The 26237-nt window shown below is 42.7% G+C and overlaps 1 protein-coding gene across 1 annotated transcript in view; it reads right to left on the bottom strand.

Annotated features, from left to right (window-relative positions):
• Nucleotides 1-26237, bottom strand: part of LOC141147952 (uncharacterized) — a 92615-nt gene that overhangs the window by 54959 nt on the left and 11419 nt on the right. Inside the window, exon 2 of the mRNA XM_073635111.1 lies at nt 9594-9854. Within this exon, the coding sequence (XP_073491212.1) occupies nt 9594-9854 (261 nt within the window). The remainder of the gene's footprint in view (nt 1-9593; nt 9855-26237) is intronic.

Here is a 26237-nt window from a genome sequence, read left to right as displayed (position 1 = left end):
AAGATATTTTGTATTTACTTGATTTAATTGAGTTGCTTATGATACACCTCCTGTGTCCTGAGAAAGCAGCTTCCCTGTGACTGATATTCCAGTCATCGTTGTTCTTTTGTATTATATATCTGCTGCAGGGAGCGCACTGACTTAGTGAGTTGGAAGATTTCTAAGGTTTAAACTATTTTACTCCTTTGTGCTGTTACACTTTATTATGAGAATTTACATTTCAGTTCATTTCCTTAGCCATTGTTTATTTGGCCTTTGCATAGTTGGGTATTATATACTGCCATCTTGTGGTTATTTTGGTTATTATAAATAAATAAAACCTTCTGCACTAATCAACCTCAATAACACCTCTGATACACCTCATAAAAAATACATACATGTAAAATACAAATAAATAAAACGGAAGCTGCCAACATCAAAAGTGCGCTTACCAATATGTGCTAAATGCAATATAATATATAATCCTAAAAGTGATGTAGCACTACCCAATCGTAAATTATAACATTCAATAGGACCGTTAATCTAATAATACATAAACTAAAAGGATGCCAAGAAGTGCAGAATAGTGCAAATACATATATTTTATATATATATATAGATAGATATATCTATAGATATATCTATAGATATATCTATCTATCTATATATATATATATATATATATATATATATATATATATACATACATACACAAAGAAACATGTGAATATAATGACAAAATATATATGACCAGTAAACTAAAAAACAAATCATATGTGAAAAAGTCCAAATAGCCTTTGAGAAAGCCTATTGGGCGCAACGTGTCATGGTGATCAAGGGGGACAGAAAGGTTACGTAGAACAGTACCCCCTTATATTATTAATATAAGTGCTTGTGACCTCCTATAGCATAACAAGGTCCTATTCAGATGGTGGGAGGACACCCTTGAGTCGGGGTGAAGGGTATGGAGGTGTTTGTCATAACATCACTTTTTGGAGAAGAGATTCACTAATTGGGAGTTGCACAATCACCGTATGGTGTATGGCAGGGGTCCCCAACCCCCAGGCCATGGCCCGCTTTGGATGCACTAAATATTTACCGGTATATATTACATTTTTTTCTATGTTTCTTCTACTTTTTGGATTCACAATATATTTTTATTTGCATGGACAGTTTTACATATGATTTGTTTTTTTAAAAAAATATTGGTCATATATATTTAGTCACTATATTCGCATTTTTCTGGATTTCATGTATTGGCGTGATATATATACAGTGTATATATGTATATATAGACCAACACAAAGTGGCACATAGTTGTGAAGTGGAAGGAAAATGATAAATGGTTTTCAAAAATGTTTTACAAATAAATATGTGAAAAGTGTGGGGGGCATTTGTATGGTCAATACTTTCTGGAACCACCTTTCACTGAAATTACAGCTGCAAGTCTTTTTGGGGATGTCTAATAGACATGTAAGTCAAAGTACCCCATTTTTAGTGTGTCCTACACTGTTCATAAAATAAAAGATAATTCCCACTTCTCAAAATCTCATATTTACTTATTAAGAGCGGGTGTTTTTAGGTAGCCTTGCAAGATTTGAAAAGCAACCTTTTTTGTGTATGTGTGCGCTATTTATATGGTGTAATTTACATTATTTTGTCACACAAGGAAGCAGTAACTATGAGATTAACCCATGAGCAACAATTGCACCAAGCCATGGCAAAGTCCGAGAGTTCACTGAATTTTACATTGTTAGACCCCATGAAAGCTGTGATAGTCCAATCATATGCTAATCCTTGTGACCTGGAAAATACCTCCTCATAGAGATCAATAGGAGAAAGTATTGCAGGTTACATGAGATGGTTTGTATAACTGGAATAAATAAGATCCCAGAATGTGTGGATCTAGACATGGGACCCTTTATTTCTTATCCACACCCTAAACTAATGAAGTCTGTGCCACTTAAAGTGATTGTAAAGTCTTGTGTGTTTTTTTTTTTTTTAAATAGCAAACATGTTAAACTTACCTGCTCTGTGGATTTGGTTTTGCACAGAGTGGCCCGAGTCCCTCTTCAGCACTCCTGGCCATTTCCTCCTGTTGAGTGCCCCCACAGGAAGCAGCTTGCTATGGGGGCACCTGAGCCAAAATCACAGCTCCCTGTGTCCATTCAGACATGGAGCCGCAACTTGGCCCCACCCTCTCTCTCTCTCATTGGCTCACTGAATTTGATTGATAGCAGCGGGAGCTGATGGCGCCACGCTGCCGTCTCAGCAAATGAGGAGAGGAGTCTCAGCAGCCGAGAAACTCCTGCAACATCGCTGGTTAGAGATGGGCTCAGGTAAGTATTAGGGGAGCTGAGGGCTGCTGCACACAGAAGGCTTTTTATCTTAAAGGGGAAGTAAACCCATCCATAAAATAGTTACATTTCTGTCACGTGCCGGAAATGTAACACTCCAATTGGTTGTGCTCTCAACCAAACTGTCAAAACATCCAAGGGCCCTGAGATTAACCACTTGCTTACTGGGCACTTAAACCCCCCTCCTGCCAAGACCAATTTTCAGCTTTCAGCGCTGTCACACTTTGAATGACAATTACTCAGTCATGTAATACTGTACCCATATGATTTTTTTGTCCTTTTTTTCATACAAATAGAGCTTTCTTTTGGTGGTATTTGATCACCTCTGGGTTTTTTATTTTTTGAGCTATAAATGAAAAAAGACCGAAATTTTTTTTTAAAAAATGCATTTTTCTTCGTTTCTGTGAAATAAATTTCGCAAATTAGCAATTTTTCTTCATAAATGTTGGCCACAATTTATACTGCTACATATCTTTGGTAAAAAATAACCCAAAGTAGTGGATTTTATTTGGTCTGTGTGAAATTTATAGAGTCTACAAGCTATGGTAAATCATAAAAAAATGATCACATCTAATGTACCGAGGCCTATCTCAATTCTTGAGACCCTAACAAGCCGGGAAAGTACAAATGCTCCCCAAATGACCCCTTTTTTAGAAAATTCCAGTGTATTTAGTAAGAGGCATGGTGAGTTATTTGAAGTTGTCATTTTTTCCCACAATTCTTTGCAAAATTAAGATTTGATTTTATTTTTTATTTTTTTCACAAAATTGTCATTATAATAGCTTATTTCTCACATAGAATGTGCATACCACAAATGACACCCCAAAATACATTCTGCAACTCCACCTGAGTATTATGATACCACATGTGTGGGACGTTTTCATTAACTGGCCACATACAGAGGCCCAACATGCAGGGAGCACCATCAGGTGTTCAAGGAGCATAAATTACCCATCTAACTTGTTGACTACCTATTACACTTTTGAAGGCCCTGGAGCACCAGGACAATGGAAACGCCCAGAAAATGACCCCATTTTGGAAAGCTAACACCCCAACGTATAATCTATGAGGCATAATGAGTCTTTTGAACGGTTCATTTTTTTCCAGAAGTTTTTGGAAAATGTGGAAAAAAATGAAAACGCATTTTTCTTTACACAAAGTTGTCCATTTATAAGATATTACCAACACATAGCATTTACATAGCAAAAATAACACCCCAAAATACATTCTGCTACTCCTCCTGAGTATGGCAATACCACATGTGTGAGACCTTTACACAGCCTGGCCACATACAGAGGTCCAACATGCAAGGAACACGGTCAGGTGTTCCAGGGACACATAGCATGCACATACCAAGAATTACACCCCAAAATACATTATGCTGAGCAAAGGGTAAAGGAAAGATTACCTGTGGTTTTAGTAGTGCAGTTGTCCACAGGAGGATAGCACTGGTCCAGGCAGCAGGCAGGGACTTGGTCAGCAACAGCAAACACAATTTTTCAGGCAGCAGGCAGGGATACTGTCCATATACAGTCCAGGGTGAGTGCAGAGATATTGTCAGCAGTGCCAAAAATATTGGTCCTGGCAGTAGGCAAGTCCATGTGCTGTGGTCAGTGCGACAGACAGAGGCATGACGGCAGTAAGTCCTACAGGCAGCAGGCGGAATTAGGGCCTTGTGCAGGACAGAATGGGGACAGGGGTAGAGGCTTCCCCCACCCAAATCTCTTTGAAGCCTCCGAGTCTCCAGACCCTAATCTAGGAATGAGAAAATAAAGAAAATTGTTTTCTTCATCCAGAAAAACTATTCTGGAGCCCCTCACATATGTGAGACCCCTGTGTTGAATCCCACTAGTCCAGTTGCAGGGTACAAGATCAGTCCAAGAGGCAGGCAAATATCATGGTCAAACAGTCCAAGGTCAGTTCCAGATCAGGCAGAGGTATGTACAGAATCGGCAGGCAGAAGTGTGGTCGAATAACAAGCCAGGGTCAGTTACAGAGCAGGCAGTGGCATAAGGGGTGTGAAGGTGTGTGAAGGCAGGAACTGAGGATTACGTTTACTATACTTCACTAATAATTTATTGAAGTATGGTAACGGTGAAAACAGTCACCTATGCAGAGGCCTGGTTGGGAAGGACATTGTGCACAATAATAAGATGGTTCTCTTCTGACTCCTGCTCTCGGACACACCTTACATCTTTTTTGACGTCTTTGGCCTGTTGGTTTGGGAGGGATTTTATCAGGAAAATGGGGCTTGGAGAGTCGACTAATAACATCTGTTCGGATATTTTCTGGTGGGCCGTTTGGAAATATAAGGGTAGTGAAAACTTCCTCCTGGTAAGCCAAAGAAGCATTTGGGGTTTTGGGTGGAGTTGCGGTAAATTACATATGAATTGTATATGGCCAATTGAAAAAAATAAATTGCAACTTTTTTATACCAATGGTATGTTCGTCTTGTGGCAAGGTATGGTTCCATCATTTGGTCATTGAAGTCGACTCCCCCCATAAATAAATTATATTCATAGATACATTTTGGTTTTTGTATGGGGCCATTCCTTCTGGGGATTTCCATGAACGTATACTTGTGGATAGAAGACAACATGTAGACATCCCTTCTGTCCCTCCACTTCACTGCCAGAATCTCGTTGTTACGCAGACTTGCCGTTTCTCCTTTTCTCAATTTCTTATTGACAAGACTTTGAGGAAAGCCCTTCCGATTCTTTTTTATGGTGCCACATGCTGGCGTCTTCTTCCGATGAAGGTTGTGGAACAGGGGCAGAGAAGTGTAGAAGTTGTCTACATACAGGTGGTAGCCTTTCTCCATTGGGGGTATATGAGGTCCCAAACAACTTTCCCGCTGGATCCCAAGTAGTCCGGGCAATTAGGGGGCTGCAGCTGGGTGTCCTTCCCTTCGTACACTATGAAGGAATATGTGTACCCTGTGGCTCGGTCACATAATTTGTACACCTTCACTCCATAGCGGGCCCTTTTGCTGGGGATAAATTGCTTAATTTTAAGCCTGCCGCTTCAATTTAACAAGGGACTCATCCACACATATGTGTTGGTCCGGGGTAAACAATTGGGGGAATATTACTCAAAAAGTATTGGCCGAATTTTGTAAAGCCTGTCATAATTTGGATCATTTCGGGGAGGGCATTGGGTATTGTCACTGAAATGTAGGAACCTCATTATCATCATATACCTAGTTCTGGGCATTACCGCGGAGAAGAGCGGCATGTGGTGGAGGGGATGGGTTGAACAATAGAAACGCAATTGATTTTTTTTGGTGAGTCCCATATTAAATGTGAGGCCTAAAAAAACCTTGAACTCCTCCACTGTTAGGTCTCTCCACTCATAGGGACGGGCATAATAGGATGTTGGATTTTGCAAAATAAATTGCTTTGCATATAAGTTGCACTGGGCCACAATTGACGCCAACATGTCCTCTGTAAAAGTTAAATTAAAAAAATGTATTGGGGTAAAATTCTCTGTGTCCACCTGGACTCCTGGCTGGGCAGTGAAAGGGGGAACGTTAGCTTCTCCTGAATTAGAAGGAAGCCACAAGGGGTTCTGAAGGGCATAGGAAAGGCTGGCATGGGACCTAACCCTTTGGGGCTGAGGTGACACCCCACTGGTACTTGGCCTTTCTGTTTGAGGTACTGCGGTGCTGGTGGATGGCACTGCGGTGCTGGTAGTTGGTACTGCGGTGCTGGTGGATGCCACTGCCTCCTCACTAGAACGCCTTCGTTTGGTGGGCCGAACATCTTCCTCTTCTGAGTCACTCAATGTTTCACTACTGAGGACTGGCTCATAATTTATGTCAGATTCAGGATCCGAATCTGAAAGGGAATCTGAAAAAGAGAGCTCCCCGTTGCTCTCGTCGGCCGTGGAAAGAATTTGGTATGCCTCATCGGCGGAAAAGCATCTAATAGACATGGTTGGTTGCTGGTGGTGATGAGACTGCACTGGTGTGTGCTAAGCCTGCACTGATGGGCACTGATGAGGTGGCACTGATGAGCACAGATGTGCACTGATTGATTGCACAGATGTGCACTGATGAGGCGGCACAGATGGGCACTGATCGCACAGATGTGCACTGATGAGGCGGCACAGATGTGCACTAATGAGGCAGCACAGGAGGGCACAGATATCCACTGATGAGGTGGCACAGATGGGCACTGATGAATCGGCACAGATGTGTACTGATTGCATAGATGTGCACTGTTGAGGTGGCACAGATGGGTACTGTTGAGGTGGCACAAATGGGCACTGTTGAGGTGGCACAAATGGGCACTGTTGAGGCGGCACAAATGGGCACTGTTGAGGCGGCACAAATGGGCACTGTTGAGGCGGCACAAATGGGCACTGTTGAGGTGGCACAAATGGGCGCTGTTGAGGCGGCACAAATGGGCACTGTTTAGGCGGCACAAATGGGCACTGTTGAGGCAGCACAGATGTGCACTGATTGATTGCACAGATGTGCACTGTTGAGATGGCACAGATGGGCACTGTTGAGGTGGCACAGATGGGCACTGATAAGGCGGCACAGATGTGCACTGATTGATTGCACAGATGTGCACTGATGAGGCGACACAGATGGGCACTGTTTGGTACAGATGGGCACTGATTGGCACAGATGGGCACTGATTGGCACAGAAGGGCACTGATGAGGTGGCACAGATGCGCACTGATTGCACAGATGGGCACAGACGGGCACAGATGGCACAGATGGGGCACTGATGGCACAAGTGGGCACTGATGTGCACAGGTGGGCACAGATGGCACTAGCTATTGATGCTAATGGGTCACTGTGGGCACTAATTGGGCACTGTTAGGGCACACTTTGTTTTTTCAACTGTAGAACTGTAGATAATTACTCACAACAAGTCACAGATCCTCTGTCTCCTCACATGCTGTCTCTGTGTGAGGAGAGAGAGCCGGCAATGAGAGATGATCTCATATGTTTACATTTGAGATCATCTCTCATTGAAGACGGCGATCGCGCTGTAAGCGGCCGCCCTGATTGGCCATTTACAGCGATCTGTGATTGGCTGTGTCCAGGGGACACGGCCAACACAGATTTTCCCCGATGCGCGCTCACGAGAGCGCACCGGGAGCGAGGAAAGGGGATGATGTCAATAGATGTCGTCCCGGCATTGTAGATCCGCGCTGTTGCCGTCATTGGGCTATAGCGCAGATCTCTAGCGGTTAAAGGAGTTGTAAAGGCAGAAGGTGTTTTATCTTAACACATTCTATGCATTAAAGTGGAAGTAAACCCTCCTATCATTTTCAGCCAAGGAAGCTGCCATATTGGTCTCTGTTTAATCCACAACTGCCATGATGCTGTATATGTGAAAAGACCCCACGCCCTGGGGAACCCCGAGTTGGCGATCTACAGGGGCTCACTACCACAGACTTGATATCATGTATATTTAATTATGTACTTTTGTTTTAGTGATTGATTACACACTTATATTTGCTATTTTCTGTTTCTATATATTTTTGAGGATCTTATGCACATGTTTTTATGAATAGGATCATATGTAGTAGATTAATGGTTTCTTTCATAACGCTGCACTGGTTGGTTTTTCATTGTGATATACTTACCTTAGAATGAAGTCCTCCAGTGGTCTGCTGTCACCACTGACATGACAGGGCTTCCATCTTCACATGGTCTTCCTTCCGAGTTTTCAGGCTCTGGCTGACTGAATGGCCGAGCTGCAATGACATCACTCCCGTACATGCGGGTGGGAGTCACGGCCGTGGCACAGAGCTCTGAAGGGTTAGCACAAATATGCCGTCCCTTCAGAGCGCATGCGCTGGTGACGTTACCGGCTGCAGAAACAGAGATTATCTCCTAAACGGTGCACATTTAGGAGATATTCCTTGTATCTACAGGTAAGCTTTATTATAAGCATACCTGAAGGTTCAAATGTCCCAGCTGTGTTTACTACCAATTCAAGTAAGAAGATAAAAACTTTACATATTTTGCTCCTATAATGGGGCTGTAAAAGTGAGGCAGTTCCCTAATATCCCTATCAGTAATTATTGAATCTTTACCTGTCAGAATATCAGGGAGGTCTCTGATATCTTTTTGCAGCTCTGAACTATCATATGACTAAATGCTGAGAGCCACAAAGTAAGCCAATGCTGGAGAAGAGATGAGGTCTTTCACAATAAACTACGTCCTATGGGAACATTTCACAATGCCCACCAATCAATGTAGGACTAGGTCACTCTTCACATGATACACTTTCCTTATCCCACAGAAATCTGTCCATACCATGAAAGGGGATCGTTGTTTGAGTTTGCTCCCAGAGTCAAAGTTTCCTAATCCTCCCCTGCCTATAAGTCAAAGTAAGTAAATCTTGTAGCCAGAGAGAAATGGATCTCAATCACAACAGCAAATGTCCTGTTTGAAGAGAAATCATTTCTACAATTGACATAAAGTGGAACTTTACCCATAACAACGTGATAAATATAATGTTCTTTAGCAAGGAACATACATTCCACATTAATAATTATGCAACCAAAATGAGTGTTTGCTTTAAATTGCCTCCAACATTGCTCCTGTTTCTTCTTAGTGGAGGCGGCCATTTTGCTGAAGCCCAGGGTCCCTGAGCAGCAGTAAATCCCTTTGATTTAATGGTTTCAAAAAACAGTTACATTCCTGGAATGCCGGGATTAGTAACTGTCACATTTGCTTGTGTCCTCAACCAAACTGTCAAACCATCAAATGATAGATATCATAACTAATCACATGTGCAGCACCATGGCAGTTGCAGATCAAACAGAAGCAGCTTCCTTGGTTGTAAAAAGAATAGGAGGGTTTAATTCCATTTTAAGGCTGTCAGCAGATCGGCCTCTACATATTCAGCAGTGCCTAAAATTGGACAGCAACTGAGCATGTGCAGCAGAGTGAGACCGTGTATTACTGGATTATTCACAGTACTGTATAGACACTTATATTTATTGTTTTACAATCTATACCTGTAAAAGGGGCCGGTATGACATCATCTAGCAGGACTTCATTTTCTGACTAAAGTTCCTCTTTACCAGGCCTTGTGTGATATGTCAGTTGGTACAAATGATTAAACTGTAATAATAATTTCAGCAAACAGTATCACATGACCAAGAGAACCAATCCTAGGCTTCCTTTCATTTTCAATCTGATTGGTTCATGTTGCCAACATGGTAAATTTAGGCGCAGAGCACGCTGCAAGACACAACATAAAATAGTGAAATAGTGGTGAGACTTACCTCGCTTTTGCAGGAATCTGATCACTGAGGGGTCATGTTTCTTTAATAAGATGTATAAAATATCCTTGTCAGTATTACTCCACCCTCCGATCACAGAGTACAGCCTTCTCATCTTCTCTTGTGTGGTTGGATTGGCCCGTATTGTGTCACACTGTTCAGATGTCAACAGACTCCTTGTCATAAGATCATCCAGAATTGGCTCTATCAGATGGATCCTATATATCAGTTCCTCCCAATGTCTGTCCACAAAGTGCTCCTTTTCTGTCAATGTAAAATAAATTTATAAACATTTTTTTAATCATTTGTTTTCCCTTGATGTCTACAATTCAATATTTTGGCAGAAGAATGTAGAAATCTATTTATATTTCCAATATTTAGGAACAAAACCCATTATAATATAACACTAAAGTCACACTGGACTCCATTCACTGAAGTACATCACATGCGGTATTTAGGTGTTCGGACGAATTCCCCCCAAATATCACATGTGATCCTGAAATTGTCAATTCACTATGCCGATTTACTATATTCACCGCAAAACACTCAAAACGATCGGAAAATTAAAGTCAATTCACAGAAGGAAATAAATAAATAAATGAATGTGGTAATTAAAATGTCTGTTACCCCAACATTTCATATTCCTGATCTGTGGTTGCTGTACCATGTACTTGTATGAGAAAGTCTCCTGTTCTCTTTGTTTTGCTTCCTTTATGTGAAATCCCCGGTGTTCCTGACAGTCCCTCTGCTTTCCTATTAAAAACTGACCACACTAAGCAGGAGAACACACCATGGTCAGTTCTCTAGCTCTGCTGGGAACTCAGCCTGCTCTCCTCCAATGATCTGACTTGTCCTGACAACCAACCCCCACACACACACACAGACATTCACTGGGAAGATCAGTGTGCCGCTGCTTCTCCTCCCCCCAACTCTTATGCAGATGAGAACAGAGGGAATGTGATCACTTAGAAAAAGAGGTGAAAAGGTTATTTATAATGTTTTTTATTTCTGTACACAAATATTTTACCTTCCATTTCTATTTTAAACTGAATGGGTTGTTTTACAAGGTGATCGTTTACAATCACTTGACGTCGTGGTCCAGACATGCCGTATTTAGGAATGTAAATATAGAATTGCCAATTATGAGTAGTCTCTGTCTTTTTGGATCAGTTCTCTCACCAGTAATGTATAAAAACCTAAATATGGAAATCATTGGAGTTGTTATACTTAAAGTGGAACTGCACTGTATCTGAGCTCCACAAACCAAAAACACTATTTATTTCATTTATAATATTTAAAGCAAATTCCCCCATCCATCCATCCATCCATCCATGTCTCCATGCTTTATTTTGATGAGAAATCCTTTAGAAAAACACCCCCCTCTCAATTCTGGCCATGGCCATCTTGAATAAGGGCAGATGATTCATAGAGCAAGTACATCCTGGAATCCATCTGCCCTTAGCTCAGGCATGCAGGATGGTGTGCTTAGCTGAGAAAACCCCTCCCCCTCTCCTGAAGACTCCTGGGATTGATGACATCATTTGCCTAGACATAGAAACCAGGAAACAACTGAAGAGATGTAAAAAATGGTTTAAAACAAGTAAATATGATATAATTCTCTATCTATTTACTAATACTAGCAGCCTGAGGATTCAAAATAGACAATGATGATTGAGAGAGTGAAGTTCCACTTTAATGTATAACTAGAGGAAAACTTTTTTTTTAGTACTGGATAGAGTAGAGAAGGATTAGAACCCCTGTCAGGTTTTATTGCTGTCTGTGCCCCTGTTAGGGAGATTCTCTCTATTTGTCCTGTTTACCATTATCACTGAAAGTAAAAGAAAATCCCAATTTTGGGTTGTCCCCAGAACAGTAATAGAGGGGGATATTTCAATGAGGTCACTGCTTCTGGTGATCTGGGGGGCCCCAAGGATTCCTTTAACCACTTGAGCCCCGGACCATTATGCTGCCTAAGGACCAGAGGTCTTTTTCCAATTTGGCACTGCGTCGCTTTAACTTTTAATTGCGCGGTCATGCAATGCTGTACCCAAACGAAATTTGCGTCCTTTTCTTCCCACAAATAGAGCTTTCTTTTGATGGTATTTGATCACCTCTGCAGTTTTTATTTTTTGCGCTACAAACGGAAAAAGACCGAAAATTTTGAAAAAAAATGATATTTTCTACTTTTTGTTATAAAAAAATCCAATAAACTCAATTTTAGTCATACATTTAGGCCAAAATGTATTGAGCCACATGTCTTTGGTAAAAAAAATGTCAATAAGCGTATATTTATTGGTTTGCGCAAAAGTTATAGCGTCTACAAACTAGGGTACATTTTCTGGAATTTACACAGCTTTTAGTTTATGACTGCCTATGTCATTTCTTGAGGTGCTAAAATGGCAGGGCAGTACAAAACCCCCACAAATGACCCCATTTTGGAAAGTAGACACCCCAAGGAAATTGCTGAGAGGCATGTTGAGCCCATTGAATATTTATTTTTTTTGTCCCAAGTGATTGAATAATGACAAAAAAAAAAAAAAAAAATATTTACAAAAAGTTGTCACTAAATGATATATTGCTCACACAGGCCATGGGCCTATGTGGAATTGCACCCCAAAATACATTCAGCTGCTTCTCCTGAGTATGGGGATACCACATGTGTGGGACTTTTTGGGAGCCTAGGCGCGTACGGGACCCCGAAAACCAATCACTGCCTTCAGGATTTCTAAGGGTGTAAATTTTTGATTTCACTCTTCACTGCCTATCACCGTTTCGGAGGCCATGGAATGCCCAGGTGGGAAACCCCCCCCAAATGACCCCATTTTGGAAAGTAGACACCCCAAGCTATTTGCTGAGAGGCATGGTGAGTATTTTGCAGCTCTCATTTGTTTTTGAAAATGAAGAAAGACAAGAAAAAACATTTTTTTTTTTTCTTTTTTCAAATTTCAAAACTTTGTGACAAAAAGTGAGGTCTGCAAAATACTCACTATACCTCTCAGCAAATAGCTTTGGGTGTCTACTTTCCAAAATGGGGTCATTTGGGGGGGGTTGTGCCACCTGGGCTTTCCATGGCCTCCGAAACTGTGATAGGCAGTGAAGAGTGAAATCAAAAATTCACGCCCTTAGAAAGCCTGAAGGCGGTGCTTGGTTTTCGGGGTCCCGTACGCGGCTAGGCTCCCAAAAAGTCTCACACATGTGGTATCCCCGTACTCAGGAGAAGCAGCAGAATGTATTTTGGGGTGTAATTTCACATATTCCCATGGCATGTTTGAGCAATATATCATTTAGTGACAACTTTGTGCAAAAAAAAAAAAAATTTGTCTCTTTCCCGCAACTTGTGTCGCAATATAAAATATTCCATGGACTCGACATGCCTCTCAGCAAATAGCTTGGGGTGTCTACTTTCCAAAATGGGGTCATTTGGGGGGGTTTTGAACTGTCCTGGCATTTTATGCACAACATTTAGAAGCTTATGTCACACATCACCCACTCTTCTAACCACTTGAATACAAAGCCCTTTCTGACACTTTTTGTTTACATGAAAAAGTTATTTTTTTTTGCAAGAAAATTACTTTGAACCCCCAAACATTATATATTTTTTTAAAGCAAATGCCCTACAGATTAAAATGGTGGGTGTTTCATTTTTTTTTTTCACACAGTATTTACGCAGCGATTTTTCAAACGCATTTTTTGGGGAAAAAACACACTTTTTTAAATTTTAATGCACTAAAACACACTATATTGCCCAAATGTTTCATGAAATAAAAAAGATGATCTTAGGCCGAGTACATGGATACCAAACATGACATGCTTTACAATTGCGCACAAACGTGCAGTGGCAACAAAATAAATACATTTTTAAAAGCCTTTAAAAGCCTTTACAGGTTACCACTTTAGATTTACAGAGGAGGTCTACTGCTAAAATTACTGCCCTCGATCTGACCTTCGCGGTGATACCTCACATGCATGGTGCAATTGCTGTTTACGTTTGACGACAGACCGCCGCTTGCGTTCGCCTTAGCGCAAGAGCAGGGGGCGACAGGGGTGCTTTTTTTTTTTTTTTTTTCTTTATTATTTTTTTGCTTTTTTATCTTATTTTTAAACTGTTCCTTTCATTTTTTTTTTTTTTTTATCATTTTTATTGTTATCTCGGGGAATGTAAATATCCCCTATGATAGCAATAGGTAGTGACAGGTACTCTTTTTTGAAAAAATTGTGGTCTATTAGACCCTAGATCTCTCCTCTGCCCTCAAAGCATCTGACCACACCAAGATCGTTGTGATAAAATGCTTCCCCAATTTCCCAATGGCGCTATTTACATCCGGCGAAATCTAAGTCATAAAATGCTCGTAGCTTCCGGTTTCTTAGGCCATAGAGATGTTTGGAGCCACTCTGGTCTCTGATCAGCTCTATGGTCAGCTGGCTGAATCACCGTCTGCATTCTCAGGTTCCCTGTTGAGACAGGAGAGCCAGAGAAAAACACGGAAGACGGGGGGGGGGGGGGGCATTCCCTCCCACGGCTTGTAAAGGCAGTCTAGAGGCTAATTAGCCGCTAGGATTGCTTTTACATGAAAGCCGACCGCTGGCTGAAAAGAATGATACCAAGATGATACCTAAACCTGCAGGCATCATTCTGGTATAACCACTCAAAGTCGTGAATGGCGTACCTGAAGACAAAAAAATGGTTAACAATAAAGCACAGTAAACAGTAAAGTATAAATAATTACATACCTGAAAAACAAACATGATAAAACATAATAACAATAAAACATTGCAGAATAGAATACAGTAAAAAAGAGCAGAACAATAGAGAGAGAGAATAGAGAGAGAGAACAATAAAACGACAACAATTTTTTTTTTTTTAATATATATATATTTTTTTTTACACTTTTTTTGTAACTAACTTTTATAACGGTAACCGGTTCCAGGTTCGGGTCTCTCAAAATGCGATGGCATCTTGGGAGACCCTGTGAAATTGTGCCTAGTCTGTGCAGTGCTGTACCCTACGCTAATACTAAACTAGTGTATGGTAGCGTTCAAAACATTCACCAATGCAAAGACCAGGATTGTCAGGACAGGAGGGACAATAATAGCGGGTGTCACGCCTATATCCGCGCTTGCTGCAGACACAACATCTTTTTTGGGGGGGTTCGTTGGGTAGGGGTACTCGGGAGGACATAAAGAAAATGCCTCTCATGCAGCTGACTGCATTTGGTTGGGGATGTGAATGGGGGAAGTACGGGCGCTGCAGAAGCGGTGGGTTCCCAATTAGGATTGGCGAATGCAGCAGGAAGGGCATTATGGGCACGACGGGCCTGTGTTTGTCTTCTTGGTGGCAGCGGGACACTACTTGTGCTTGTCACCTCACCAGCTTGAACTGCACTTATGGGACTCGCCACGTCACCAAGTGTTACTGCAGTGCTGGTTTGACTACGACCGGGGTGTACTAGGCCGCTGGTGCTTGCCAGTTCACCAAAACGCTACAAAAAAAACTGTTAGCGATTGCAGGGATCAGGCCTGACTCTGCGAACGCTGCAGTTATGCATTTAGTGTTTTGTAAGTGACAGTGATCGATCGATACTGCACTTGGGTGGGCTGGGCCGGGCCGGGCGGAGGGGCAAAACGCAGGTGCTAGCAGGTATCTGGGCTGATCCCGCTAACACTGCGTTTTTGGGAACCCTAAACTGCTGGGGACGCCAGTATAGATCTGATCGGATCAGATATTGATCCGTTCAGATACTATACCACTAAGGGAGGTGTACGGTGCGTGCGTGGGTGTCAGTGGTACTGGCGCTAACCTGACGCTGCCTGGGGCTGGTGCTTGCCAGTTCACCAAAATGCTACCAAAAAAACTGTTAGCGATCGCAGGGATCAGGCCTGACTCTGCGAACGCTGCAGTTATGCGTTTAGTGCCTTGTAAGTGACAGTGATCGATCGATACTGCACTTGGGTGGGCCGGGCGGAGGGGCAAAACGCAGGTGCTAGCAGGTATCTGGGCTGATCCCGCTAACACTGCGTTTTTGGGAACCCTAAACTGCTGGGGACGCTAGTATAGATCTGATCAGATCAGATATTGATCCGTTCAGATACTATACCACTAAGGGAGGCGCATGCTGCGTGCGTGGGTGTTAGCGGTACTGGCGCTAATCTGACGCTGCCTGGGGCGACGCATATCACCGCCGGGTGATCGGGGGGCTAAACCTTTATTCGGTAATAAACGGCGGTTGCCCTGACACTATAAAAAATAAACGAACTAACCAGCGTCACCCGTAACAGTTATACGGTGATCAGTGGTGAAAGGGTTAACTAGGGGGCAATCAAGGGGTTAAAACATTTATTAGGTAGTATATGGGGGTCCCTGTCGCTATAAAATGCTGACGGCGAACCTAAATATTTACCTCACTAACTAGCGTCACCAGCGACACTAATACAGCGATCAGAAAAATGATCGCTTAGCAACACTGGTGACAGGGGGTGATCAAGGGGTTAAAACTTTATTAGGGGGGGTTAGGGGGGTATCCTAGACCTAAAGGGGGGTAATACTCACTGTTCCAACACTGTAACTGTCACAAACTGACACCAATGCAGTAATCAGAAAAAAAAAACAAAAAAAACAAAAAACTGCTGGTGTCAGTTTGTGACAGGGGGGGGGGGGGGTGATTGGGGGGGGATCGGGGGGCGATCGGGGGGGGGATCAGGGTGTTTTGTGTGCCTGGCATGTTCTACTGTGTTGTGTAGTGTTGTGCACTCACATTGATGTCTTCTCTCCTCGGCGCTGCAACGGAATACCGAGCCGAGGAGAGATGACATCATTTCCTTTGCTGCTGTTTAGCATACAGCAGCAAAGGAAGTGATCTGATTGGCCGGCGGCGATCGCGAGGTGGGGGGCCACGAACGGATGGCCTCCCCCTCATCTCCGATCGCCGGGGGACCAAACGGGACCGCCTCGGGCGGCGGGGGGGTCCGATCGGACCCTCCACCCGCGGGAGGCAAATCACGTACATGTACGTGATTTTGCCTGCCCGTGCCGCCTTGCCGACGTAAATCGGCGTGAGGCGGTCCTTAAGTGGTTAACCACTTGCTGACCAGCCGCCATCATTATATTGGGCAGGTCGGCACATTCCCGCCAACCATCGTAGCTGTACGTCGGTCCCTTTAAGCGCGATCACGGGCACAAGAGGCAGAACAGGAACGTGTAAACTCACAAATCCCTGTTCTGTGAGGAGAGGAGAGACAGATTGTGAGTTCCTAATAGCTAGGAACAGCGATCTGTCATCTCCTCTAGTCAGTCCCATCCCCCACAGTTAGAACACACACAGGAAACACAGTTAACCCCTTGATCGCCCCCTAATGTTAACCCCTTCCCTCCAGTGACATTTATACAGGAAACAGTGCATTTTTATAGCACTGATCGCTGTATAAATGTCAGTAGTCCCAAAAGTGTGTTCAATTTGTCCGCCATAATGTGGCAGTCCCGATAAAATTCGCAGATCGCCGCCATTACTAGTAAAAATAATAATAAAAATGCTATAATCTATCACCTATATTGTAGACACTATAACCTTTGTGCAAACCAATCAATATACACTTATTGCAATTTTTTTTTTTTTTTACCAAAAATATGTAGAAGAATACAAATCGGCCTAAACTGAGGAAAGAATTAGTTTTTTTTAGAAAAATTGAGGATATTTTTTATAGCAAAAAGCACAAAATATTGTATTTTTTTTTTCAAAATTGTTGCTCTTCTTTTGTTTATAGCGCAAAAAATAAAAACCGCAGAGATGATCAAATACCACCAAAAGAAATCTCTATTTGTGGGGAAAAAGGACGTTAATTTTGTTTGGGTACAACGTCACACGACAGTGTCAGGTAAAGTGGCGCAGTGCCGTATCGCAAAAAATGGCCGGTCATTGAGCAGCCAAATCTTCTGGGGCTGAAGTGGTTAATTTGCAGGGATTTCCTCTCACTTCCTGTTTGGCTATGGGACAGGAAGTGAAGAGAAATCTCCTCAATGGGACACAGATTGGAAAAAAACTGACGGGAGTTATAAACCTTCCTTTACTCGATCTAAATGAAGAAAAAATAAGTTGTGCCTATAGTTGTACTTTAAGGCAAACAGACTGTGCACTTTACAAGTTGCTCCAGAGATTAGTAAATGAGATAAAGCTTCACTTTACAAAGAATACCCAATAACATGCAAGGAAAAAAAAATGCATTTTTGCTTGAACATGATTGGATGATGGAACTCAGCAGAGCTTCCCCTTATTTACTAAGCTCTGGAGCAACTTCACTTGTAAAGTCCTCAGTCTATGTGCCTTTAGTAAATCCATCCCATTACATGTAGTGAAATCAATTTTTTTTCCTGTCATTTTGCCAGATTTTTAGAGACTTTTTTGTGAAAATACAAGAATATCCATCATTTACTGCAAACCTCCCAATCACTGCAAACATAACACAATGTACATACAAATCACAATGGTCTTCTCCCTTGTTAGAACATACACTATATTACCAAAAGTATTGGGACGCCTGCCTTTACACATATATGAACTTTAATAAAATCCCATTTTTAGTCCGTAGAGTTCAATATTGAGTTGGCCCACCCTTTGCAGCTATAACAGCTTCAACTCTTCTGGGAAGGCCGTCCACAAGGTTTAGGAGTATCTATGGGAATGTTTGATCATCCTTACAGAAGCGCACTTGTGAGGTCAGGTACTGATGTTGGGTGAGAAGGCCTGGCTCTTCGCTCTAATGCATCCCAAAGGTGTTTTATCAGTTTGAGATCAGGACTCTGTGCAGGCCAGTCAAGTTCCTCCACCCCAAACTCGCTCATCCATGTCTAATGGACCTTGCTTTGTGCACTGATACAAATCATTCGGTGGAGGGGGCATTATGGTGTGGGGGGTTGTTTTTCAGGGATTGGATTTGGCTCCTTATTTCCAATGAAGGGAACTCTTAAGGCGTCAGCATACCAAGACATTTTGGACAATTTCATGCTCCCAACTTTGAGGGAACAGTTTGGGGATGGCCCCTTCCTGTTCCAACATGACTGCACACCAGTCCAACCTCGTCCAACATCAGTGCCTGACCTCACAAATGTGCTTCTGGAAGAATGGTCAAACATTCCCCTCTATAACTTTTCTGGGGACAACCTAAAATTTGGGATTTTCTTTTACTTTCACGGTAAACAGGACAAATAGAGAGGAGGAATCTCCCTAATGGGGACAGACAGCAGTAAAAAACTAATAGGTGTTCTGATACCTCTTCACTTTATCCAAAACTAAAATAACGTTTTTTCCTTTAGTTAAACTTTAGGTAAATACAAAATATCTTTCTAATTGTCAAATATTAAATGAGAATAGTATAAAAATCTCACACACACATATATATAAACACCCTTCTTCCACCAATAAAAAAGACAAAGTTGTAGAAGAAAGGTATTTGTATATGTGTATCATTTTTGTACTATTTTCATTCAATATTTGACATCTATAAAGATATTTTGTATTTTCTTGATTTCATTGAGTTGCTTATGATACACCTCCTGTGTCCTGAGAAAGCAGCTTCCCTGTGACTGATATTCCAGTCATTGTTGTTCTTTTGTATTATATATCTGCTGCAAGGAGCGCACTGACTTAGTGAGTTGGCAGATTTCTAAGGTTTAAACTATTTTACTTCTTTGTGCGGTTACACTTTATTATGAGAATTTACATTTCAGTTCATTTCCTTACCATTGTTTATTTGGCCTTTGTATAGTTGGGTAATATATGTAGCGCTGGTAGATTTACAATCTACCGCAGGTTAGGTAAATTTAGTAAATTGTGTGTTAGGAAGGTAAAAGTTTGCCTCTGTTCCAGCTTGGCTGACGTTGTGTGTGTTTCTGTGCTGACCGGTGGGTGTCGCTGTTACCACTGGTTGGTGTTGGAAAGGCAACGTGTCAAAGTGTATAGATGCTCCTCTGTCTCGGAGACAAGCTCGGTGGAGGTGGTCCTCCGAGTTGCATTCTGGGAAGAGGGTATTTATGGGACAGACGCCATGTTCTAGGGTTTTTTTTACAGCCACCTGCTGGCCCTCCTGGCTGACAGGTATGCGTTAAAGAGCTACCTCGTGGTCCTCCGATCGGGAGGCCCACGATACAGCGGCACAGGGGTGGGTCCAGAGGCTTGTCTGGGGCCTACCACCGCGGCCGAGGAATGGTCCTGAGCTGTCGGTCCTGTGTGACGAACCTGGACAGCCGAGGAGATCCCAGGGGAGGACCCGTCTTAGAAAGATCACGCAGTGTGCTGGTCTATAGAGGGGCCTGGTGACTCGGTCGAAGGACGTATCCAAAAGTAACTATACAGCATATTAATAGTGAACAATTCTGTGCCAAACAATTGTAAGGTTAAAGGATATAATGAATTAAATAAATTAAAGCAGCTACACCCTAAACAAGATGAATGAATACATCAATGCATGAAATGAAAAGAAGGGATAAGGGGAGCGCTGGATATTTGTGAAAAAACTAACGTATAAATAATATATATAACATAAATCATTCAGTGTAGACCACAAATAATGAATTCAAATCTATGGTACCAGCCTACCTATGTGAATCAAAACATAAAAAAATATAATTATTGAGACTAAAACCCATAAAAAATAATAGTGTTCAATAATAATTGTGTAACCATAACATGATATGTGATGCCAAAAAATAAGAAATATATATAAATCAAATATGCAATATATAATGAAAAGTCCATCAAAGGTGAAAAAAATGTTGAAATGAAATCCTGATGTGGATCTTGATATCAAGACGTGAACAGCAAAATCCCTTCACCATCACTGAAAAACACCAATGTGCTCATGGAAATGGGTGTCAGCTTACCAGATGGAGTTGACCAATTTTATGAAAAAAAGGTCAAATAGGCTTTAGCAAGATAATGCTTGCTGCAATGGAGAAAAATGGGCCAGAATCTTGTCCTCACATCACAGGGTCACACGCATGGGATATAAAATAGATGGAGAGGAACCGAACATAGTGTAACACCGTTTATTTAAAACCTGATAAAAACAAACATAGCCAAATGGCTACTCACATACAAGGTGCCATCGCCCGGCACTGAGGCTGGAAAGCGTATCTTATGGTAGGGAGACTGCTCTGTAGACAAGTTCCCAGATGATCGCGGCAGTGGCGTGCGTTCCACCCTCGACAGACAGACGAACCACGGAGGCCGGATGTGATGTAATTGCGTGACCAAGTACTGCCTCGACGTACGTTTCGTTAAACACGTCTTCAGGAAGCGTACTTGGTCACTATGGGGATGGTTTAAATAATGTTGAAATTAGCATAAAGGGAGGGGTTGAATGCTTCACAGCCTCAGTGCCTTTTACAAAACACCGTACAACCGTCTCTAACAGCATTTGAAATAGCAGCAAAAGTGAACTTCCATATAGAATTCATACAAATATAAATATAGAATGATCTTAAATACTAGTACTGATGAGAACTAAATTATAAACTAAATTTAATTATATTTAAGATGGCACATTCCGTCAGCAGCAGGCTGCTTGAAATGTGATAGTTATAAAATTACAAATGAATAGAATAAAAACCAAAAAATCACTATCCAGCACCTTATATGGTACCTACACACAATAGGTTTGCCCCATTGTCTAATAGACCATCCGATTATGATTATCAATATCACAATCTAGAACCTAATTATTACCAACCTAGACCCCCTAGAGGGAATTATAGGGGTAATTTTCGAGGTCGACCCTACTATAATCATCAAAACTATCATCAACTGGGGGGGGGGGTGGAGGGAATGGAAAGGACCTTACAGAATTCCACCCACTACACCCCAACATTCCAAAGAATCCACAGAAAAAGAGGCAGTAGAGGGAGAAGGAGAAAGAAAAAGGAAACGGGACAACTAAATACAGGGATTTTTAATCTATCGGGAGTAGAACTTTCAGAAGAAGAATTACTAGTATTATCACAGGGATTAAAATTTGCACCTAGCAAAAATATTGACAAGTTTGGTTTATTTGTTGATATAGAGAAATTTATTAGGAAACTGAATATCAAAAAACATTTTTCCTCTCAATCGAATATTTCTTCCCCTCCCAATGTGAGTGAAACTACTTATTCACATAGTGGACTTAAGAACAATTCAGTATTCAGTCCTAAAAAAGGTACCCACCACCATATTGAAGTGTTCAAAAATATGGTTCAAGAGGAGGTAAAATCACTTAAAGTCCCAAAATCTAGTGCCAAAATGAGACCCAGTGGCTGTACCGTTTACAAACGATGCAGCCACAGGGCTTAAATATCGAACTGGATCTCAACTGTTTTTTGACTAATGATTAGACTTTTGTCAGATATTTTCAAAGAATAATTTTTCCTCTGGAGTATCGATTCAAATAATTGTTTTCCATTTTGGATGTTGTTTCTGGGTATATATTCTAATGTAACTGTTGGATATTGTTTACAATTGTGATAATGTCACCATTTTTAGTGATTTTTTGGTTTTTATTCTATTCATTTGTAATTTTATAACTATCACATTTCAAGCAGCCTGCTGCTGACGGAATGTGCCATCTTAAATATAATTAAATTTAGTTTATAATTTAGTTCTCATCAGTACTAGTATTTAAGATCATTCTATATTTATATTTGTATGAATTCTATATGGAAGTTCACTTTTGCTGCTATTTCAAATGCTGTTAGAGACGGTTGTACGGTGTTTTGTAAAAGGCACTGAGGCTGTGAAGCATTCAACCCCTCCCTTTATGCTAATTTCAACATTATTTAAACCATCCCCATAGTGACCAAGTACGCTTCCTGAAGACGTGTTTAACGAAACGTACATCGAGGCGGTACTTGGTTAGCCGCTAGGATTGCTTTTACATGAAAGACGACCGCTGGCTGAAAAGAATGATACCAAGATGATACCTAAACCTGCAGGCATCATTCTGGTATAACCACTCAAAGTCGTGAATGGCATACCTGAAGACAAAAAAATGGTTAACAATAAAGCACAGTAAACGGTACAGTATCAAAAATTGCATACCTGAAAAGCAAACATGATAAAACATAATAACACTAAAACATTGCAGAATAGAATACAGTAAAAAAGAGCAGAACAATAGAGAGAATAGAGAGAGAGAGAGAGAGAGAGGACAATAAAACGACAACTTTTTTTTTTAAATTTTACATTTTTTTTTACACTGTTTTTGTAACTGTAATTTTTATAACTGTAACCGGTTCCAGGTTCGGGTCTCTCAAAATGCGATGGCATCTTGGGAGACCCTGTGAAAGTGTGTCCTAGTCTGTGCAATGCTGTACCCTACGCTAATACTCAACTAGTGAATGGTAGCGTTCAAAACATTCACCAATGCAAAGACCAGGATTGTCAGGACAGGAGGGACAATAATAGCGGGTGTTACGCCTATATCCGCGCTTGCTGCAGACACGACATCTTTTTTGGGGGGTTCGTTGGGTAGGGGTACTCAGGAGGTCATAAAGAAAATGCCTCTCATGCAGCTGACTGCATTTGGTTGGGGATGTGAATGGGGGAAGTACGGGCGCTGCAGAAGTGGTGGGTTCCCAATTAGGATTGGCGAATGCAGCAGGAAGGGCACTATGGGCACGACGGGCCTGTTTGTCTTCTTCTTGGTGGCAGCGGGACACTACTTGTGCTTGCCACCTCACCAGCTTGAACTGCACTTATGGGACTCGCAACGTCACCAAGTGTTACTGCAGTGCAGGTTTGACTATGACCGGGGTGTACTAGGCCGCTGGCGCTTGCCAGTTCACCAAAATGCTACCAAAAAAACTGTTAGCGATCACAGGGATCAGGCCTGACTCTGCGAACGCTGCAGTTATGCGTTTAGTGTTTTGTAAGTGTCAGTGATCGATCGATACTGCACTTGGGTGGGCTGGGCTGGGCTGGGCGGAGGGGCAAAACGCAGGTCCTAGCAGGTATCTGGGCTGATCCCGCTAACACTGCGTTTTTGGGAACCCTAAACTGCTGGGGACGCTAGTATAGATCTGATCGGATCAGATATTGATCTGTTCAGATACTATACCACTAAGGGAGGTGTACGGTGCGTGCGTGGGTGTTAGCGGCACTGGCGCTAACCTGACGCTGCCTGGGGCTGGTGCTTGCCAGTTCACAAAAACGCTACCAAAAAAACTGTTAGCGATCGCAGGGATCAGGCCTGACTCTGCGAACGCTGCAGTTATGCGTTTAGTGTTTTGTAAGTGACAGTGATCGATCGATACTGCACTTGGGTGGGATGGGCCGGGCGGAGGGGGCAAAACGCAGGTGCTAGCAGGTATCTGGGCTGATCCCGCTAACACTGCGTTTTTGGGAACCCTAAACTGCTGGGGACGCTAGTATAGATCTGATCAGATCAGATATTGATCCGTACAGATACTATACCACTAAGGGAGGCGCATGATGCGTGCGTGGGTGTTAGCGGTACTGGCGCTAATCTGACGCTGCCTGGGGCGACGCATATCACCGCCGGGCGATCAGGGGGCTAAACCTTTATTCGGTAATAAACGGCGGGTGCCCTGACACTATAAAAAATAAACAAACTAACCAGCGTCACCCGTAACGGTTATACGGTGATCAGTGGTGAAAGGGTTAACTAGGGGGCAATCAAGGGGTTAAAACATTTATTAGATAGTATATGGGGGTCCCTGACGCTATAAAACGCTGATGGCGAACCTCAATATTTACGTCCCTAACTAGCATCACCAGCGACACTAATACAGCGATCAGAAAAATGATCGCTTAGCGACACTGGTGACGGGGGGTGATCAAGGGGTTAAAACTTTATTAGCGGGTGTTAGGGGGGTATCCTAGACCTAAAGGGGGGTAATACTAACTGCCCTAACACAGTAACTGTCACAAACTGACACCATGCAGTAATCAGAAAAAAAAAACTGCTTGGTGTCAGTGTGACACGGGGGGGAGGGGTGATCGGGGGGGCGATCGGGGGGGTCGGGGGTGTAAAGTGTGCCTGGCATGTTCTACTGTGTGTGTTTGTGTTTGTGCACTTACATTACAGTCTTCACATCACATCCTCTGCCTGTGTGTACTACACACAGGCAGGGGAGGATTCTCATTGGCTGGGAGCGATCGTGAGGGGGGGCCACGATCGGATGGCCTCCCCCTCATCTCTGATCGCTGCCAGACCAACGGCGACCACCTCAGGCACCTGGGGGAGGTTCGATCAGACCCCCCGCCCACGGGAAGGCAATCACGTTCCAGGTACGTGATTTTGCCTGCCCGTGCCATTCTGCTGACGTACATCAGCGTGAGGCGGTCGTCAAGTGGTTAAATACCCTTTCTTATGATTGGATACACCTGTCTATGAGGTTCAAGGTTTAATGAGCTCACCAAACCAATTGTGTGTTCCAATTAATCAGTGCTAAGTAGTTACAGGTATTCAAATCAACAAAATGACAAGGGTGCCTAAATTTATGCACCTGTCTAATTTCGTTTTGATGGATATTGCGCATTTTCTGTTAATCCAATAAACCTCATTTCACTACTGAAATATTACTGTGTCCTTCAGTTATTTGATAGATCAAAATGAAATTGCTGACCCAAACACCCAAGTATTTATAAATGACAATCATGGAAATTCTCAGGGGTTCCTGTCATGTTTCACATGCCTTGTGATATGCCTTTAACCACTAGGCGTCCGCGCTATAGCCGAAAGACGGCTACAGCGCGGACTTCAATTGCCGGGAGGGCGTCCCTGGACGTCCTCCTGTTTACTTCCGCATTGCGCGCTCCCGCGGGCGCGCATCGCGGAAGTTTTGTGCTGGCCGTGTCCCTCGGACACAGCCAGTCACAGATCACCGTAAACGGCCAATGACAGCGGCCGTTTACAGTGCGATCGGCGGTGCCAATGAGAGAGGATCTCATATATAAACATATGAGATCATCTCTCATCGCCGGCTCATCTTCCTCACACAGAGACAGCGTGTGAGGAGGGAGAGCGGAACCGCTGCGGCGGTAAGTGTAAAAGAAAAAAAAAAAAAGGAAAAAAAGGTGTCCCGCTGTTAACAGTCCCTGCCATCTGCCCTGCCATCTGCCCTGCCATCTGCCCCCAGTGCCATCTGTCCCCACTGCCACATATAAGTGCCATCTGTCATCAGTGCCACATAGTGCCATCTGTCATCAGTGCCATCTGTCATCAGTGCCACCTGTCAGTGTCACGTGCCATCTGTCATCAGTGTCACGTGTCATCAGTGCCACGTATCAGTGCCACCTGTCATCAGTGCCACGTATCAGTGCCATCTGTCATCAGTGTCATCAGTGCCACGTATAAGTGCCATCTGTCATCAGTGCCACATAGTGCCATCTGTCATCAGTGTCACGTGTCATCAGTGCCACGTATCAGTGCCACCTGTCATCAGTGCCACGTATCAGTGCCATCTGTCATCAGTGTCATCAGTGCCACGTATTAGTGCCATCTGTCATAAGTGCCACGTATTAGTGCCATCTGTCATCAGTGCCACGTATTAGTGCCATCTTTCATCAGTGCCACGTGTCATCAGTGCCACATATCAGTGCCATTTGTCATCAGCGCCACATGTCATCAGTGCCACATATTAGTGCCATCTGTCATCAGTGT

This window comes from Aquarana catesbeiana, linkage group LG06 (genome assembly GCF_042186555.1).
Source record: "Aquarana catesbeiana isolate 2022-GZ linkage group LG06, ASM4218655v1, whole genome shotgun sequence".
In the NCBI taxonomy this organism is placed as follows: Eukaryota; Metazoa; Chordata; class Amphibia; order Anura; family Ranidae; genus Aquarana; species Aquarana catesbeiana.
The sequence above is the reverse complement of the archived record's forward strand: the minus strand, read 5'-3'. Positions and strand labels throughout refer to the sequence as shown.